The sequence below is a fragment of the Talpa europaea genome, assembly GCF_964194135.1.
Source record: "Talpa europaea genome assembly, chromosome: 16".
In the NCBI taxonomy this organism is placed as follows: Eukaryota; Metazoa; Chordata; class Mammalia; order Eulipotyphla; family Talpidae; genus Talpa; species Talpa europaea.
The window spans coordinates 22,326,490-22,344,001 of NC_140084.1; the positions used below are offsets into that span (position 1 = coordinate 22,326,490).

A 17,512-nucleotide genomic window follows, 5' to 3' on the forward strand; every position below is an offset into this window, starting at 1 on the left:
TGGGGATACCACTTACCTTCTTTCTAAAATGTGGGGATTAGTACATTTAGTACATTAGATTAGTACATTTAGTACATTAGTACATTAGATTAGTACATTTCTGGGGTCTTCTGGCTTCAAACTTCTAAAACACCCTATAAGTAAATTTTATCAACCATAGTAAGTTCATTATGGTGACAAGCAACTCTAAATTTTAGGGATTCAACACAATACATGTTCATTTTTCCTCAAATAACAAATTAATGAGGGCAGTTCATGGAGCAAAGGGGATTCTGTAGTATGCTCAGGAACAAAATCTCTTTCCATCTGGGCTTTTCCATCCTGAGGACCTCAGGGTCTTCTCCAGGAGCTAACTGAAGCTAAAGGGAGAGAGGTGGGTGGAGGGGACCCCAAAGGAAATTTCCATGGGGCAACCTCAATGACTGCTCATTATTTCTGCATATTCATTGGCCTGCTTTTGGTCACATGGGTTTACATCACTGCAAGGGGTGCTGGGAAATGTAGTCCAGCTGTGTCCACAGGTAGAAAAGAAAATGGAGTCCGTGAATTTATAGCACTCTCTGTTACATAAGTTCCCCTCCCCCCCCATCTTTTCCTTCCTTAAAAGCCTTGTACACATGACAAAGTTTGCATCTAAACCTTGTTTCTGTCTTCCTGCCCTTCATCGGACAGGATCTCAGTGTTCACTTAGCATCCACCTTAGTTTTAGTCCTTTCCACTCAAGTTTGACCTGAATGTCATCTCTCAAGAATTCTGCCTCACACACAGACCCTTCTGATGTCCTGGTCATGAGGAAAGGCTTCTGTCCCAGCTACTCATTGACGCATGACAAACAAAACAGACACAGGCTTTGTTTTCCCACAGATTCTTCTCCAAGGTTTTCCAGAGAAACCTGCAGGACAGCTGAGCCCCACACGATTGATGGGGTTTCCTCGCTTTTAATACTTTCTTTCCTGTCATAGACTTTGAGGAGGGCTTGGGCTTCTGACATATATTGCTTTTGTCACCAGACAAAAATGCTACAGCATTAAAAAAAGGTTTGAGGTCAAATTCCAATTTGATCCCAGACAGTACTTTTGCTTCGGCGCAATCTAACCAAACACACAGATAAGACCACAGATGACTTCTAAGTCACTTAAGCTGTCAGTTGAATTTGTAGACTTAGAGCTACATGACAGAAACACTACAGTGTGTGGACGAATATTTTAACTAAACTCTGGGAAAAGTAAGTAAGAGTGGAAACGGACAGGAGGAGGTGGCTCAGAGGTGCCTCCTGGCAGGATTCTTTGAGGGAATTTAGAACAGGAGGGGTCAGCAATGCCTGAGGTCGTTCAAACATGGGAAGATTTTCTTTCTTTCATCCCCCTATAATGTCTTCCAGTTGCTCAGTGGTAATTGAATCCGATGTTCCTTGTGACGAATACTCAGTCCAGTTAACATCTCACCCTTGGATGCGTTCGATCAGAGGCTTCCTTATGTTCTAGCAGAGACTTGGGGTGCTGTTGCTGTGCTGTGTGGAAGTGCGGGCAGGCTGGACTTGGGGAGGCATCTGGTCTGTTCTTATAAATACCTCCTCCTTTTTCTCTGATCCTGATCTCTAATGCTGGTGTGAGGGAAGGGAGGGGGCAGGGACACCCTCAGGTGACTGCCCAAGTCTGGGTCACTCTCTCCTTTCTGCTGCTCCGTCCTGCTCATCCAGCTCCCTATGCAGATGTGGTGTGGGGGCCCCAACAGGACCGAATACCCAACAGCTCTGCTAGGCGCTGTGATGGGCAAGCTCTGCCTGGGCCTTCCAGTGGGCTCTGCCTGGCAGCCTCACATTACATTCCCTTGATGTGGCACCTTTTTGCCTCATGCCACGGAACATGGCCTCAAGGCTGCAAGGACTGGCAGGATCCACTCCCCCATACATCTGGGGAATGAGAAACTTCGGGGTGGATCTTGCCCCCACCTCCCGGTGGTGTCATCTCTCTGCCCCTCTCCCCTGGGTCTCTTCTCTTTGGCTCAGGGACACACAGCAAGGATATAAGATGTCACCTTCCTCTTCTTGAAGAAATCCCAGCTTTACTGTAATTTTCTCGAATCTTCATTCTCTGATTCAGGGAAGGAGACCAGTCTAGCCCTGGTCTAGCCCTCTACCATCACAAACACGATGGCAGCTTCCTTCTTGCCCTGTCCCCACCCTTCTTATGGATCAAGGGCAAAAATTCTTAATTCGTTCAACAAGGCCTGCCTTGGGTGTGGCTGACTCCAGGATAGGTATCCTTTGAAGGTGGAGTGTAAGTCCCCAACACCTTTTGTTTTTAGCTCTGAGGTCCAGTTGCCTTTCTGGGAAAGACAGAAAGAGCCTAGTGGGCTCCATACTTATTTGATGGGATTTCTCAAAATACATGCAAATCAAAAATATTGATGGCAGCAGATTTTCAACAGCTTGGATATATGCTCATCTTTGGAGGAGATGACCGTATGATAGTGCCTTTGCCCTTGCTTAAAAATTCCCCTTGCTTTGTTTCTCCCCTAGCCCTAACCCTAAGTCTGTGGAGGTACAATATGATCTCCCATTTTGTCTGATTTCTTAATTTTAGGTTTAAGATGCTAAATGATGAAAACTCCAGCCATCTCCTATACTTTAACTGTGCTCTCAGGTGGTTTGCTTTAAGAATGGATATCCTCATGAACATCGTCACCTTCATTGTGGCCCTGTTGGTCACCCTGAGTTTCTCCTCCATCAGTCCATCATCCAAAGGCCTGTCATTATCTTACATCATCCAGGTAGGGTCTGGTGGGAGATGGGCTTGTCCTGGAGGCTCTGGCATGGTGGACCAGGAAGGGCAGATGCAACAGAAAACCCAACTCTACTGGGCTTGTGGTATAAAAAAAGCTCACGGACTCTGTCCTTAAGAGGCCTGGTGGTTATGTGGGCTTCAGGCACAGTTGGATCAAGACCCCTGGCTTTGTACACCTCTTGCAATGACTTCCGCCCTGGTTGTACAATGCCGATTGGTAGCTTCTTGGGGCTGTGACAGAGAGAAAGCTAGAGGAAACCATTTCCTGCCCTCGCCACTGAATGAAAGCCCCAACTTTACTCTTCCTGGGTTAATTTAGGCCTCAGAATTAATTAGTGACTGCATGGGATTAAGATGATTAGCATTGGTCAGGGGATGCAGTCACTCTTCATCCTGCCCCTAGGTCACACAGCTGCCCCATGATGGCGAGAGGGAGAAGAATGCCATAGAGACATCCAAATCATAATTACTGATTTCTCTTCTGGGTCACTTTAGTGTTTTTCTTTTGAAAAACAGCAATATTAAGGAGATAATAAAAATAATGGAATAATAGTAATAATGATAGTATTAAAACTGGTAATAAGAGTGGTAATAATAGTAATAATAGGGAAGCACACGCTATTTCAAGCACTGGTAAATTATCTCATTTGTCCTCATCACAATACTCAGATGGGCACTGCTATAATCCCTGTTGTCCCAATGACAAGACCGGGTACCAGGAAGACCCGGATCCCACAGGATTCCAACCCAGGTCAGCTGGGTATGTTGCCCACCTGAGTCTGTTCCTTGACATGGGGTTCAAGTTTTTGTCTTTGGGAGTTTTTCTGTGCTGGTTTTCACCCTTGACGTTCTGCATATGCATGCTCTTCCGAGACAGTGTATCTGAGTGTGAGCCTTTCCAAATTTATTCTGTTCAAGGCCGTGGGTTCCTTTAGACTAAAATTCAATCTCTTCGGCTCTGAAAAAAAGATCTCCATTTTCTTTCTTGCTTTCTTTTTTCTTTTTTATTTTTTTTGCCTCTGAACAATGTCCTCATCCCCTTTTTTTCTCTTTTCTATTTCTGTGACTCATATTGGTTGAATACTGCTTTTCTTGCATTAATACTCTGTTCCCTTTCTTTTATCTCAAAATTTCCATGTTCTTTCCTTATTTTGTTTCTGGGAATTTTCTTTAGCTTTGCCACTCAGCCATCCCTTTGAAGTTTAAATTTGGTGAGCATATATTAATATATAATTCCCACAAACCCTTCATCTCTAAGGTTTTAAAACTTATTTTTTATTATTTAAATTTTTTTTTCAGTGCACAGGCACATTTAATAACAAACAATATACTTTCAGACTAATAAGAATCAAAGGCAAAGGTTCATGAAAATTATTTTTTAAAGGAATGTGATATAAAAACATATTTTCTCTGAGGTAATTAGAGGTTCTCCCTTCAGCTGTTTTTGTTTGTTTGTTTGTTTGTTTGTTTGTTTGTTTTAAATCAGCATCAGTGTTTCTTTTTGTTTGTCTGGTTCTTCTCCTTCCATGCTATTGCTTTTGTTCATATGTACTTGACCGATTTGCTAAGAATGAGGGACTGGGTTGGAATTTTGGGGTTTCCTCTGCCTTGGCATATACCTTGCTAGGCCTCTCCTCATGGGAAATTTTATAACGTTGGCAGCATGGAAGGTGTTTTCCACAGGCTGGCTGCACTTCAGAAAAGCAGTGACGGAGCTGGCCTCCAGGCACCCAATGCAAGATTTCAAGAGCTTTTATCTGGGCTACTCTTTGGGAGCCCTGTCTGTCTCCAGACAGTTCCATTTCTTTAGAGAAAAGTACATGTGTACGTTCGTATATGTTGACCTAGGTTTAAAGTGTCCGGCTGCCTCTGGTTGGGAGGGAGCAGACAGGTAGCTGCGTATCCACAGACTATCAACGAATCAGACTCTTTGGGCCCCTTCTCATGCCTGGAGCCTGTTTTGTTCTTCTAGTCAGAAGGCGCCATAAGTCCTTGCTGCACATTCAGCCTCCATTTTATACCAAGGCTAATCTCATCCTGCAGAAATCTGTAAATCTCTCATTCAGTGATATCTCTTCCCAACTTCCTCGCCATTAAAGCTATTCTTTTCTTTTTTCTTTAAAATCTCTCCAATTTCATTTTAATAGTATTTGGGGAAGGAGGAGGAACAAAGATATATTCTCGGGATTCTAGAGTAGAAAAAGTGAATTTTCCATGAGTAGCCAGTTTCCCTTATTGATGGATGTTTCCATTTGTGGCTTCCTTGTAAAATATAAAACAGATGATGCTGAATAGATTCCCTTAATTGGTCCAAGGAAAACATGTCCTCAACTGGGGCCATGCTTTTGGAGAGGATAGTATCCACTTCCCTTTGTTTTCAAACACTCCTGGGAAGTTGGAGAATTGGCACACCTGAGGTCTGGGGGACCACTTCTTGCCTGACTGGATTTGTGGATTTCTTGGGCATTAATACCCTTTGAAGAACACAGAAGCTGAATGACAGATCTGCCTTTGCAAACAGAGGAGACTCCCTAGATGGTTGAAAAGCTGGTTGGGGTCCCACAGAGCAGGCAGCGAAGGCACAGAAGCAGCCAAGGAGAGGAAGAAGTTATGGGGGCCAGCACTGTGCCAACGCAGGGCTCCGAAACCCTCGGAGGATTGCCCAGGGACTGGAGTCACCGGCATCCTTCAATTTAACAAAATATGCATATGCTCTTCTTAAGGGCAGGATTCACTCATTCATTCATTCACCTGATATCCACTGAGCACCTAGCATGAGCTGGGATTCCACACTGAACAGCTGGACAGGTCCAGGGAGCTTTCGGTCTGAGGGATAAAAGGAACATAAAGGGAGGTGGAATGAGTATGTGTGCAAGTAAATGAATGAGAAGACTTAAGAAAATGTGTTATGAAGATGATAAATCGGGTAATGTGACTGTCAGGCGGGAAGTGATATTAGACCCCATAGTTAGAAGAGACTCTGCCAGGAGGTGAACTTTTATTTATTTTATTTTTTTAAAGATTTATTTATTTATACATACAAGAATGGGGGTGAAGACCAGAGGTGCGGGGGTGAGAGGATTCACCAGAGACAGAGTGGGGAACAGAACAGGCAGACTGACTGAAATACACTGCTGAGGGTAGCAGCGGGCGCGTCAAGGAGAGGTCTGCTGCACCATGTGGGTTGCTCCCTGGCTGGCCAGGGATCAAACTTGTTCTGCAGAGTCTGTGGACAGCTTCACAGTGTTGTGCTTAACTCCTTGTGCCACCAGGGAGGCCCAGGAGGTGGCCTTTTAAAGCTGAGATCTGAATAGTAAAGAATCAGTCAAAGGAGGATGGGGAGGAAGTCTGGGGTGTCGAGAGGTAGGAGCTTGGTGCATGAACTCGGAATTCTGTATGGCTTGAGCAGGGGTAATAAGTAAGGCTCTGGGGTTGGCAAGGATAGACTGTGAAGGGCCTCATCAGCCGTGGGCAGGGGTGTTGTCTAATTCTAACAAAGCATTCCTCAACTGCAGTGCTCTAGGCCTTTGGACTGGACAATCTTTTGTCAGGAACTGTCCTGTGCACTATAGGATGTTTAATCTCCAAGCAGGAGATGCCAGTAGAACTTTTCCTCTTCAAAGCCATGGCAACCAAAATGTCAGTAGACATTTCCCAGTGTCCCTGGGGCCATAACCAGTCCTGCCGAGAGCCGCTGCTCTAGGAGAAATGGGAACTCAGTGGTGAGTCATGCAGGCAGGCAGCAAGGGAGGCTCTAGGAGAGTCTGGGCATCCCGCGCCCGCCACCTCATTCACCTGCTCAGGCTTTGCTGCCTCCTGCATGTTAAGGCCATTTGCTGCTAGAATTTTCTTATGGGGAGTTTGCCTCACAGACTTCTGATCATGAATACCTCGGTTCACACAGTCTGCCTTACTATCCTCACTCCCCTCCCCTGTCACTCTTCCGTGAACTCTGTGGCTATATAATGCTGAATATAAGGGTAAAGCTGCAATAGTTTGGGCAACATTTTTCATTGACTTATATTCATTGATTTTATTTTTGCCACTGCTCTCCTTTATACTGTTTGACCCTTTTTTCCTTCCCTTCCTTCTTAACTTCAGAAACCTCACCTCATTTATTTTTTTTAAAGATTTATTTATTTATTTATTTATTTATTTATGCATACAAGAGCTAGGGTACAGGACAGAGATGTGGGGAGTGAGAGGATTCACCAGAGACAGAGTGGGGAACAGAACAGGCAGACTGACGAAATACACTGCTGAGGGGAGCAGCGGGTGAGTCAGGAGAGGTCTGCCCTACCATGTGGGTCACCTCCCTGGCTGGCGGGGATCTAACTCGTGCTCTGCAGCCTTTGCAGGCTGCAGACAGCTGCACAGTGCTGTGCTTAACCCCTTGCACAACCAGGGAGGCCCTCTCTCTGATCTTTCTTATTAACTTTTTAAAATTTTCTTACATCATTGTTCATTTTTGTGCCATATTTGATTTCTCCCCACAGGTGTAATCCCCATAATTCTCCCACCACCATGGCGCCGGTGAACAACCACCATAAACCCAGATTGCTTTGCAAAATGGCTGTGCCAGTTTACATTCTCACCAGCAGTGTGGTAGAGTTCCTCCTCCACATCCTCTCCAGTGCTAGCTGTTGGGGGTCCTTTTAACATGTGTGTAGGTGTCAGTCTACAACATCTTTATCACTGACGTCATAAAATGTGTTGCCAATGTTTGCTTCTATGTATTTTATCGTTGTGGGTCTTACATCTAAGTCTTTAGTTTATATCGAGCTGTTTTTATGTCTGGAGTTAGAGAGTGATCCACCCTCCTCCTTCACATGTTGCTGTCCGGTTCTATTGAAGAGTTTCTCCTTTTTCCACTATAGAACTATAGCTCCTTTGTCATAAATTAAACATTGATATACGAGTAGACTTATTCCCTTCCATTGATCTATGTGCCTATTTTGTTCTAGTACCATAGTGGGGTTCAGTTTCTGCTGTTCTATCGTATAATGTAATGTCAGGGAATATGATGCCTCCATTTATCTTCTTTCTTCCCTCAGGATTGCTTTAACTATTGAGGGCTTTTTTTAGGGTCCGTATAACTTTACTATGTTTGTTCTATTTCCTTGAAGAATATTGTTGGGATTTTAATGGCGATTGAGTTTAAATCTATATATCATTTTTGATAGAATAGTCATTTTGACTATACAGATTCTCCCCATCCATGAGCATGGAATGTCTTTCCATTTCTTTATGTCTTATTCTCTATCCTTTACTAGAGTCTTGTAGTTTTTGTTATACAAATCCATCAATTCCTTAGTTAAGTTAATTCCCGGGTATTTGAACTTTGGGGATGCAATTGTGAGCAGAATTATTTTCTTAATTGTTTTTTTCTCTTTCTCACTATTTTATATAAAAATGCAACAGAATTTTGTATGTTGATATTGAAACTTGCCACTTTGTTGTTTGTTGTTTCTAATAGATTTTTTGTTTTTTGGTGTGGAATCTTTAGGATTTTCTACATATAGTATATCATAATATCTGCAACTAATGATTATTTCACGTATTTTCCAGCTTCAATCCTATTTTTTTCCCTGTTATTACCTAATTACTCTAACTAAAATCTCTAGTACTAAATTAAACAGAAGTGCTGACATTGGAATCTTTTCTTACTCCTGATCTGAAAGGAAACACTTTCAGTTTTTCATCATTCAGCGTTCTGTTACCTGTGCTATGTGGCCTTTATTATGCTGAGGTTGGTTTCTTCGATTTGACATTCTCATGTTCTGTGAAACTGCCCTGCATGTCATCCTGCTAGCCCATTAGAAGGCAGGCAGAGATCTTGTCTCTCACATTCACCCTTGGGGAACCAGCCCCTTGGACAGTATCCAGCTCCCAGCCACTGCTTACCTAATGGAAGAAGACCTGGTCCTGCTTGGAGCCCGCCTGGAGTCACAGGATGACACTGAGCGGACACAGTGGGCCAGTCAGCTCCCTGCTGCCATGGGAGGTGCTCAGGCAGTCCAGAGCCAAGGTAGGCTGCAGATGCTGGGGGTCCTCCCAGCCAGGAGTGGCCCCAGAAATCATGAAAGCAAGTGGTAGAGACGTCCCCATTTCTCCATGATGCCTCAGGAGAGGTCCATGCAGTCTCCAGTGCCCCAGTTGCATCATACCTCAGTCACCCAGAACTGAATCTTCCTTCTTAGCTTCTCCCAGTCACCTGTCCTTTCTGGATTCATCACTTGGATTCATTTCCTGGGACTCCTGTAATAGAACACCACAAGCTACTGGCTTAAAACCTGAGAGCTATATTCTCCCACAGCTCTGGAGGTCAGCAACGTGAGCCAAGGTGCTGTGAGGCATGGTGCTGGTGCCCCATTCCCTCTGAGGACAGAGTCCTTTCCTCATCCCTCCCAGTTGCTGGTGGCTGTGGCCTTCCTCAGAATTCCGTCCTTGCAGCCACATCTCTCCATTCTCTCTCTCCGTCACATCTTTTTTTTCTCTTTTCTGTGTCTTCTCCCCTTTCTATCTGAGGACACTGGTCATTGGATTCAGGACCCACCCAGGTAATCCAGGATGATCTCAACATCCTTACGCCTGCAAAGATCCTTTCCCAAAGTGAGCTAATAGTCACTGGTCCCAGAGATTTGGATTTGGACATGTCTTTTTTTAGGGGCGGGGAGGGGCACCATTCAACCTGCCCTAAAATACTGCTGGCACTCAAATCTCAGGGTTGGCTGCTGGGACACCCCAGCTTGAGGCGGTGCCGTTAGGAATCCATACCCCCAGTCTGAACCTTGAGAGTTCTGTGTCTGAAGCAAGCAGGTGGGCGCGATGGTTTTCTGGTGCCTTCTTCCACTGATGATCTGTGGTAACTGGGTTCCTGTTGCTTCTTGGCTATAGGTGGGGTGCAGTGTGGAGAGAGTAGAGGCACAGGACCCCATCAGGTGGCAGCAGGGGGTGGAGACCCAGCTGTTCTGGGGCAGGAGAATTCCCTGGTGGCTTAAACCAAGAGGCACTTGATCAAGTAGCAGAGGGGTGACTGATCCTCACCATCTGGAGAGCCAGGAAAAAAGTAATTACCATTCGTGCCTGAATACAAAGGAAGTATTTAAGGGCAATACACCCCCAATCAGGAGTGCCTTTACTTCTGTGTACTTGGCTGGGAATATAGGCTTATTTTTTGCGTGGTCCTGAGTGAGGGGCGGAGGGTGACTCACTAGGGCCGTGTCTGAAGGGCAGGATGGGAGCCTACAAGGAAAGGGATGTCACCACGCCTGTCTGTTCATCCACAGCTGAGTGGGCTGCTCCAGGTGTGCGTGCGAACAGGAAACGAGACCCAGGCCAAGTTCACCTCCGTGGAGCTGCTCAGGGAATATATTTCGGTAAGAAAGCAACGGTGCAGGAGGAGGTGGGTTAACTCTGAGATCTGGTCTGTTTAATTCTGAAAGGGATCTTTTTAAAAACTGAAATCTGACCCCAGAATTGCTCTTCTTAAGACCTATATTTATCAGATACTCTGAAGTCTTTGATGTTGTGTGAGAAGTTCATTTTGCAAAAAAATTTCCTCAAGGGTTTTTGTGCACCGAAAAGAGAATTCAGTGGTTTACCTGAGTTTCTAAAAGTAAATGCTGGATTGATTAAAATGGTAAATTGAAATAAAAACAGTCTAACTCTTCTTAAAAGCCTTTAAGTTCAACTTACAAATCTTACTATGCTTGGAAAAGAAGTGTAGCCAATTCTAGCAATTGATTTTTAAGGGCCTTTGAATTGTGTTTGGACCCATTTACAAACTTAATTAAACACTTTTAAAGCATTTTAAACTGCATTTTAAAATTTAATACATCCCATTTCCTCTTTAAGTACCTTGATTATCTGATTCAACAAACAAACTTTCCTGAGGTTCTATAAATCTGATAAATTAAACATCAATAGAGTTTTAAGGTCACATAACAATGCCAATACTGTATATAACAGTAGCTTCTAACTTAAAGTGGTGTTTAAGTCAATTATTCAATGATACATTTTAACTTAGAATCACAAGCTCAAATATTGTTGTGATTTTCTTTCTGTTAAATATTTTTACTATTAATTTTAAAGTTTATAGGAGTTAACAATACTGCCTAGGAAGACAACTATTTTCTCAGCTGTTTGTGGTTTCTTATTGGCCAGTGATTTCAGGCTGGTCAGTGCCCCCCGACAGGACACACCAGCACCCTGTTCTCACAGCGAACAGGGACTTCGGAAACTCAGAGAATGGGTTGGCTTCCTATGTCATCTAGTTGCTCTGCTCTTTAATTAAACTTTGCTTTTCTTGGGTTCTTAGGAAACTTAAATGTCTTTTCCATGTAACACTAAAGACCTCTGAACTAGACATCCTGCTCTTTGTCATTTCGCCACTGGTAGAGCCTTTCTGACTTTTGCAAATAATGACATCATATCTGATAATTCTGCAAATCTCAAGGCTTGGTCTAAATTTGTCACAGAGCTTCAAGGTCACACTGCTGACCTTGCCCAGACACACAGGTGCTAGTGAACTATTCCTGATAGTTGTACAACCTGATAGTTCACAGAACTCTAGCCACGAGACTCTCGTTCACCTTCTCAAAGTACCCAAGCTCATCTTCATTGCAGGGCCTTTGTACTAGCTCTGGACGCTAATCTTTTTGTACCAGTGCTCATCCTGGATGTCTCCTTATTATCGATGCCTTCCCCAACCCTTGCGTTGCTTTTATTCCCCCAGTGCTCGTGTCTATCACACACATTCTATGTTCTATTGTAATATATTGTTTATTATCCTCATGTCTGATTTTTCTTGTTTATTACTTGACTTGCCCCACTGGCATGTGAATTTCTTGACTATAGTCCTTATTGGTCTAGCTCACCATCGGGGGCACTTAGGATTGTACAATGAATGAAAGAATGAAATAAACATAAGAGCAAATGACTATTGATTCTTCTGCTTTCCAGGCCTGTATTCCTGAATGCACTAATCCCCTCAAAGTGGGGAGCTGTCCCCAAGACTGGCCCAGTCGAGGGGAGATAACATTCAGAGACTATCAGATGAGATACAGAGACGACACTCCTCTTGTTCTCAACGGGCTGAACTTGAACATCCAAAGTGGGCAGACGGTGGGGATTGTCGGAAGAACAGGTTCTGGTGAGTGAAGCTTCTGATTTGGCTTCTTTCTGGTTGTTTTCTTTGTATTTCCCCTGGGGGTGCTAGTTAAGCCACACTGGAGGGTGCTGTGTGTGTGGTGAGATGACTGGTTTTCCTCTCTCAAATCTCCTTCTCTCCTTACTGTAAATTAGGATTTCAGTTGAATGGGTGTGTTGAGTTGGAAGCAAACACATCAATTTTTTTTTTAAAGATTTATTTATTTTTATACAGGAACTGAGGTACAGGCCAGGGGTTTGGGAGGGTGAGAGGATTCACCAGAGACAGAGCAGGGAACAGAACAGGCAGATGGACCGAACTACACTGCTGGCAGGAGCAGCGGCGAGACAGGAGAGGTCTGCTGCTGCCATGCGGGTATTTCCCTGAATGGCTGGGAATCAAACTGGAGCTGCAGAGGCTGCGGACAGCTTCACAGAGCTGTGCTCAACCCACTGCGTCACCAGGGAGGCCAAATGAGAAGCATTCTGGTGAAAGGAGGCCCAGAGGAGGAGGAGGCGTGAGTTAAGGGCCCCTATGGGGTGGGCAGGTTAACTCTGCTAGGGCAGCCGAGGCCCCCAACAGAGTGAGGCCCTTGCATCTGTAGGGCCATCCAGAAAGCAATTTTCACAGCATTAAAAATCCCCTTGATGGGCCTCCTTGGTGGCACAGGGGTGAAAGTCAGCACTATTAAGCTGTCGCTAACCTCTGCAGGACGAGTTCGATCCCCTGCCTGCCAGGGAGCAACTCACATGGTGCAGCAGACCTTTCCTGTCTTTCCCGCTGCTCCCCTCAGCAGTGTATTTCAGTACATCTGCCTGTTCTGCTCCCCACTCTGTCTCTGGTGAATCCTCTCACCACCTCCCGCCACCACAACTCTGGCCTGTACCCCAGCTCTTGCATGCATGCATAAATAAATCTTTAAAAAAAAATTCCCCTTGACTACGAGCCTGGATATGATGGAAGTACAGACTGATGTTTGATTTGCTGCTCCTGCTTTTATTGTTCCCAGGAAAGTCCTCTCTGGGAATGGCCTTGTTTCGTCTGGTGGAGCCAGCTGGCGGCACCATCTTCATCGATGAGGTGGATATCTGCACCGTGGGTTTGGAAGACCTCAGAACCAAGCTAACTGTGATCCCCCAGGACCCTGTCCTGTTTGTAGGTACAGTAAGGTAGCTGTTTTGATCGTTGTGCATTCCTATTTTTGGATAGTGAAATCAGATTGACCAGGAACTTTGTGCCACTCAGGGTTGGCCTGGGGCTGTTTTGTCTAGGGCAGAGGCATTGAAAGTGCTCCCAGACACTGGCTGCCTGTGCCAGCCTGGGAAGGAGCTGGGACTGGGATCCTGAGCATGACTTGTAGTTTATGAACCACATTACTAGCAAGCAAGGTATTCAAGCAAGCTGAGCAAGTGTCCCAGTTAGCCCTGGAAAGTCCTGGTGTACAGCCCCTCAGGTTTAGCAATGGCCACTCTCAAAAGTACCCCAGTTTGCACAACAAAACAAATGGTTATCTTACAGTTGGATATCCTACTGTTAGGAAGTGCATGAGTTCATTCCCACTAAGATGGGAAGAGGAAATTTACATACAAGAACTTCAGATAGAAGCTGCAATTCTTACAGGGCTCAAGATCTGATGTCAAGGCACAAGACACAATATCTTTCCCCCTTAGTCCAGCACAGTGACTGCCCCTCTGGTGGACATTTCTCCCACTGAACACCCAATGAAGGAGAGGGCTGTATTTACAGTTGCATGAAAAACACTTCTTGAAATGCTAATCTCCCTCCTGACAAGAGACCCTCACCCTCTGCAAGACCCTGGCAGCTGTAGATCTGCGTCTTGATTGTTGGGAGTGAATGAATGATAGATTGAATGGCTCATGCTCCTACTCTCTCTGCCAAGAACTTGCATAAGGTTAAATCCAAGTGGCTACTGAGAGGATTAGATGCATCTTCCTGAGCACCCAGCTTAGTGCTACCTCTCGGCAGATGTCACATTTCTCTGCCCGCCACCCTAGTCTCTGCTCCATCACAGCATTGTGGGTTCTTGGTCTCATGGCCTGAGGGTGCTATTTTGTGGACCATCGTCCTGGGCTGGGCACTGATCATGGAGCCTTGGGATCACGTGCCCCTCCTGGCCTTCCCACATGCCGTGGACACCTGCTGCCCCATCCTCTCTGCCTCAGAAATCCAGCTTCGTCTCCTTTTATTCTTTGCAGGTACAACTTGGATCCCTTTGAGAGTTACACAGATGAGATGCTTTGGGAGGTCCTGGAGAGAACATTCATGAGAGACACAGTAGGTCTCAGGGGCGGTCCAGCATGAGTCCACTTCCCAGCACCCGGGCTCCAGATACCTGGCCTGGGTTGGGGCTCAACAAGCACCTTGGCCAGGTTTATTTGTGGCCACCAGACACATGTAGGGGAACATAATCCATATTGACTATTATTAATAGCAATAATAGATAACATTTATTTGGCTTCTGCCATTTTCTGGCCAGAGCTCTACACGCATCATCTCTCATGGTCCCCCCGACAACCTCTGAGGTTCGTCCTCCTACTCCCACTACTAGGGATGAGGAAATTAAGACTCAGAAAGTACACGCACAGGTTAGTGAGTGGCAGAATAGAGATGTGAGCCCCAGTCCATCTGGCTCTAGAGCAGATGAGTGCCCTCTAGCTCTGGCAAGAGCCTCATTGGCTTACCAGGACAGAAGCCACAGGAAGGTAGGGGCTGTGGCTCCCTCGGGGTGTGACTAGAGTGGGCTGAACTCTCTGTGAGCCGGGCTTTGCCTGTAAGAGCCGAGCCACACCTGGGTCAGCAGGTGAGCATGGCCGCCTCTGCAGCCTAGAGGGGATTTTTCCCACAGAACCTGCCTTGGTGCGGAGATGAGCATCACCCGAGGTTGCTTAGATTTATGCTACTAAATCAGACCCTGTCTTTCCTTGTTGACCAGAGAACTCACCCTCCCATCCCTGTTTTGCCCATGGAAATGGGACCCTGGGCGCCATTGTCACTTGCCTATGTTTCCCTGGAGCCACGCGTGCATCCATTGTGCTCGCTTGGCGTGGTGTCTGCGGGATTCGTGACTCATACTGTGATTTTAAATTATCAATGTCTGCCTACTCCCTGGTCTTTCCCTGGTGCCTGTTTACAATATTGAAATGACTGTTGTTTTGCCCTTTCTTTTCCACAGTAAAATAAAACCTGCTGATGAATGCAAGAGAAGGGGGCAATCAATACAGACGATGCAGGACAGTTTTATAGATCATCAGCATAAATGTGGCATTTTCTGTGTTTTATAGATAATGAAACTCCCGGAAAAATTACAGGCAGAAGTCACAGAAAATGGAGAAAACTTCTCAGTAGGGGAGCGTCAGTTGCTTTGTATGGCCCGAGCGCTTCTCCGTAATTCAAAAGTAAGGAAACAGCACCGAGAATGGATTGGTCAAATTTGGATATCTCCCGTGGCACCACTCAATTTGGGAGGTAGAGCCACGCATTTGTCTTTCAGCAAAGCGAGAGCAATTGAGCCATTTGAGAACCGATCGCTTTATCTTAAGACAAAGATGTGAGGGCTAAAAATTGAAAAATAACAGCCATTTATATAGCAATAGCACCTGCCTCCCCCGGGACTCCCCCTGGGAGGGCGTGCTTCCACATTTTCTCTGTCCTCCTAAGTGGTTTGAGTTTGAGAAATCTGCCTCTCCAATTTTTCCCTTTCTTCCTGAACAATTCTGAGTTCTGATAAACAATACCCGGGACAGGAAGGAAGGCCATGAAAAAGCTAGGATACAAGAATTCTAAAATTCTGCTCATTTTTCTTGGTGACTTACCCATCCTTGCTTATGGATTTTAAGGAAGGGATAACTATAGCTTTAGAGACCCCATTCTCTGAACCCCAACTGAAGTGGAACCCATTATATGCATGCTCGTCACAGCTCCCTGCAGGAAGGGGAGCCAGGCGCATTTGGCGCCCTCTGTGGCACTAAGCATGATAGGTAGTTTATGTGTTGTCTTGGCACTTCATGTTCTTAAGCAAAAATCCCCTGTCTAGATGAGGAAACGGCGTCTTGGGGGAAGGTAGGTAATTCGGCCAAGGTCAAACGGTGTCAGGGCTGAGAGCTCAAGCTGACTTGGAAACTAGCTCTGTTATTAGCAAAATAATGCCCCTCCAAACACGCCCAGGTCCTGATAGCCCAAAGCTGTGGCTATGTCATCTTACAGGGGAACCAGGGCTTGGCATATGTGAGAAGGTTAAGTGTCTCTAGAAGGGGAGAGCACCTTGGACTATCTGAGTGGGCCCAGGTCTTTATGGAGTGACACAGGAATGTCAAAGGGGAGATATCATGATGGAATTAGATGCTAGAGCAACATCAGGAATGGACCATGAGCTAAAGCATCAGGCAGCCTCTAGAAGCTAGAAAAGGCAAGGAAACCTAGAATCTGCAAAATGTGGCCCTGACAGTACCTTAACTTTAGGTCTTCTGACTTCCAGAATGGTAAGATGATAAATTTCTGTTGTGCTGAACCTCTAAATTTGAGCTAATTTGTTACAGCAGCAGTATGAAGTGAATAAAAGTGCTGCTTCATCTTAGCACAGTACATAAAACACAAAATGCATAAATCCTACTAGTTTATAGGGTTAGAATGAGCCACTGAAGAAGAGAAGTAAAGACTACACAGCTTTATTCCTCCAGCAAGTCCTTTCAAGGAGGAGAAAGTGGTGTGACATGAGTTTTATTTTGCTGTTCTTTTTCTCACTTTTTGAACTGGATATTTAGCTCATTAGTGCTCAGTCTTCCTAATTTCTTTTTGTAATTAATGGAGGTAAGGCTATAAATTTCCCTCTGGGCACAGCTTTGGCTTTGTGTGATTTTTTTTTTTTCACAACGTTCTTTCCTACAGATCATTCTCCTTGATGAAGCCACTGCCTCCATGGATTCCAAGACGGACACCCATGTTCAGAATACTATCAAAGACGCCTTCAAAGGCTGCACGGTGTTGACCATCGCCCACCGACTCAACACGGTCCTCAATTGTGACCTCGTCTTAGTCATGGAAAATGGAAAGGTTCGTCTCACCTCTCCAGGTGCTTTAATGGCTTGAGCTCTGTGGGGGATGGATACTTTCTGACAATTTCAACTCTTCTTCTGTTTCAGGTGGTGGAGTTTGACAAGCCTGAAGTCCTTGCTGAGAAGCCAGATTCTGCATTTGCGATGTTGCTAGCAGCAGAAAACAAAGTCCGATTATAAAGACCACATCAGCTGATTTTAGAGGGGGAAGATGCATGAAATAAGTGGGATGAGGGGGAGGGGCTGTCATCTCAGCAGGCAGCCCTGTCCACCGGACCCTGTACCCCCACAGAACTGGGGGAGCTAGTAGCTTCCCTGCCCCCCAGCCCTTGCCGCCTGGCCTCTCTTAATGGGCCTTGGAGTTGGTCCTGGGTGATGAATAGATGTGGGTGAAGCTAGTGGACTAAAAAACTGCCCCTTACCTTCTCAAACCTCATGGTCCCTCACGTATCCCCATCAACACCACCTCAGGGCCTGAGAATGGAAACATTTGACTTTTAGTT

General features: G+C 45.4%; 1 protein-coding gene across 1 annotated transcript in view; it reads left to right on the forward strand.

The window, feature by feature from the left end:
• The window catches only part of ABCC12 (ATP binding cassette subfamily C member 12), a gene marked incomplete at both ends in the record, with an annotated part of 63,634 nt that extends 46,445 nt beyond the window's left edge, over positions 1-17,189 (forward strand). Inside the window, 8 exons of the mRNA XM_084257079.1 lie at positions 2,586-2,772; positions 10,076-10,165; positions 11,751-11,940; positions 12,947-13,106; positions 14,154-14,232; positions 15,240-15,353; positions 16,843-17,007; positions 17,097-17,189. Of these exons, the coding sequence (XP_084113205.1) occupies positions 2,586-2,772; positions 10,076-10,165; positions 11,751-11,940; positions 12,947-13,106; positions 14,154-14,232; positions 15,240-15,353; positions 16,843-17,007; positions 17,097-17,189 (1,078 nt within the window). The remainder of the gene's footprint in view (positions 1-2,585; positions 2,773-10,075; positions 10,166-11,750; positions 11,941-12,946; positions 13,107-14,153; positions 14,233-15,239; positions 15,354-16,842; positions 17,008-17,096) is intronic.
• Between the last annotated feature and the right edge of the window lie 323 nt (positions 17,190-17,512).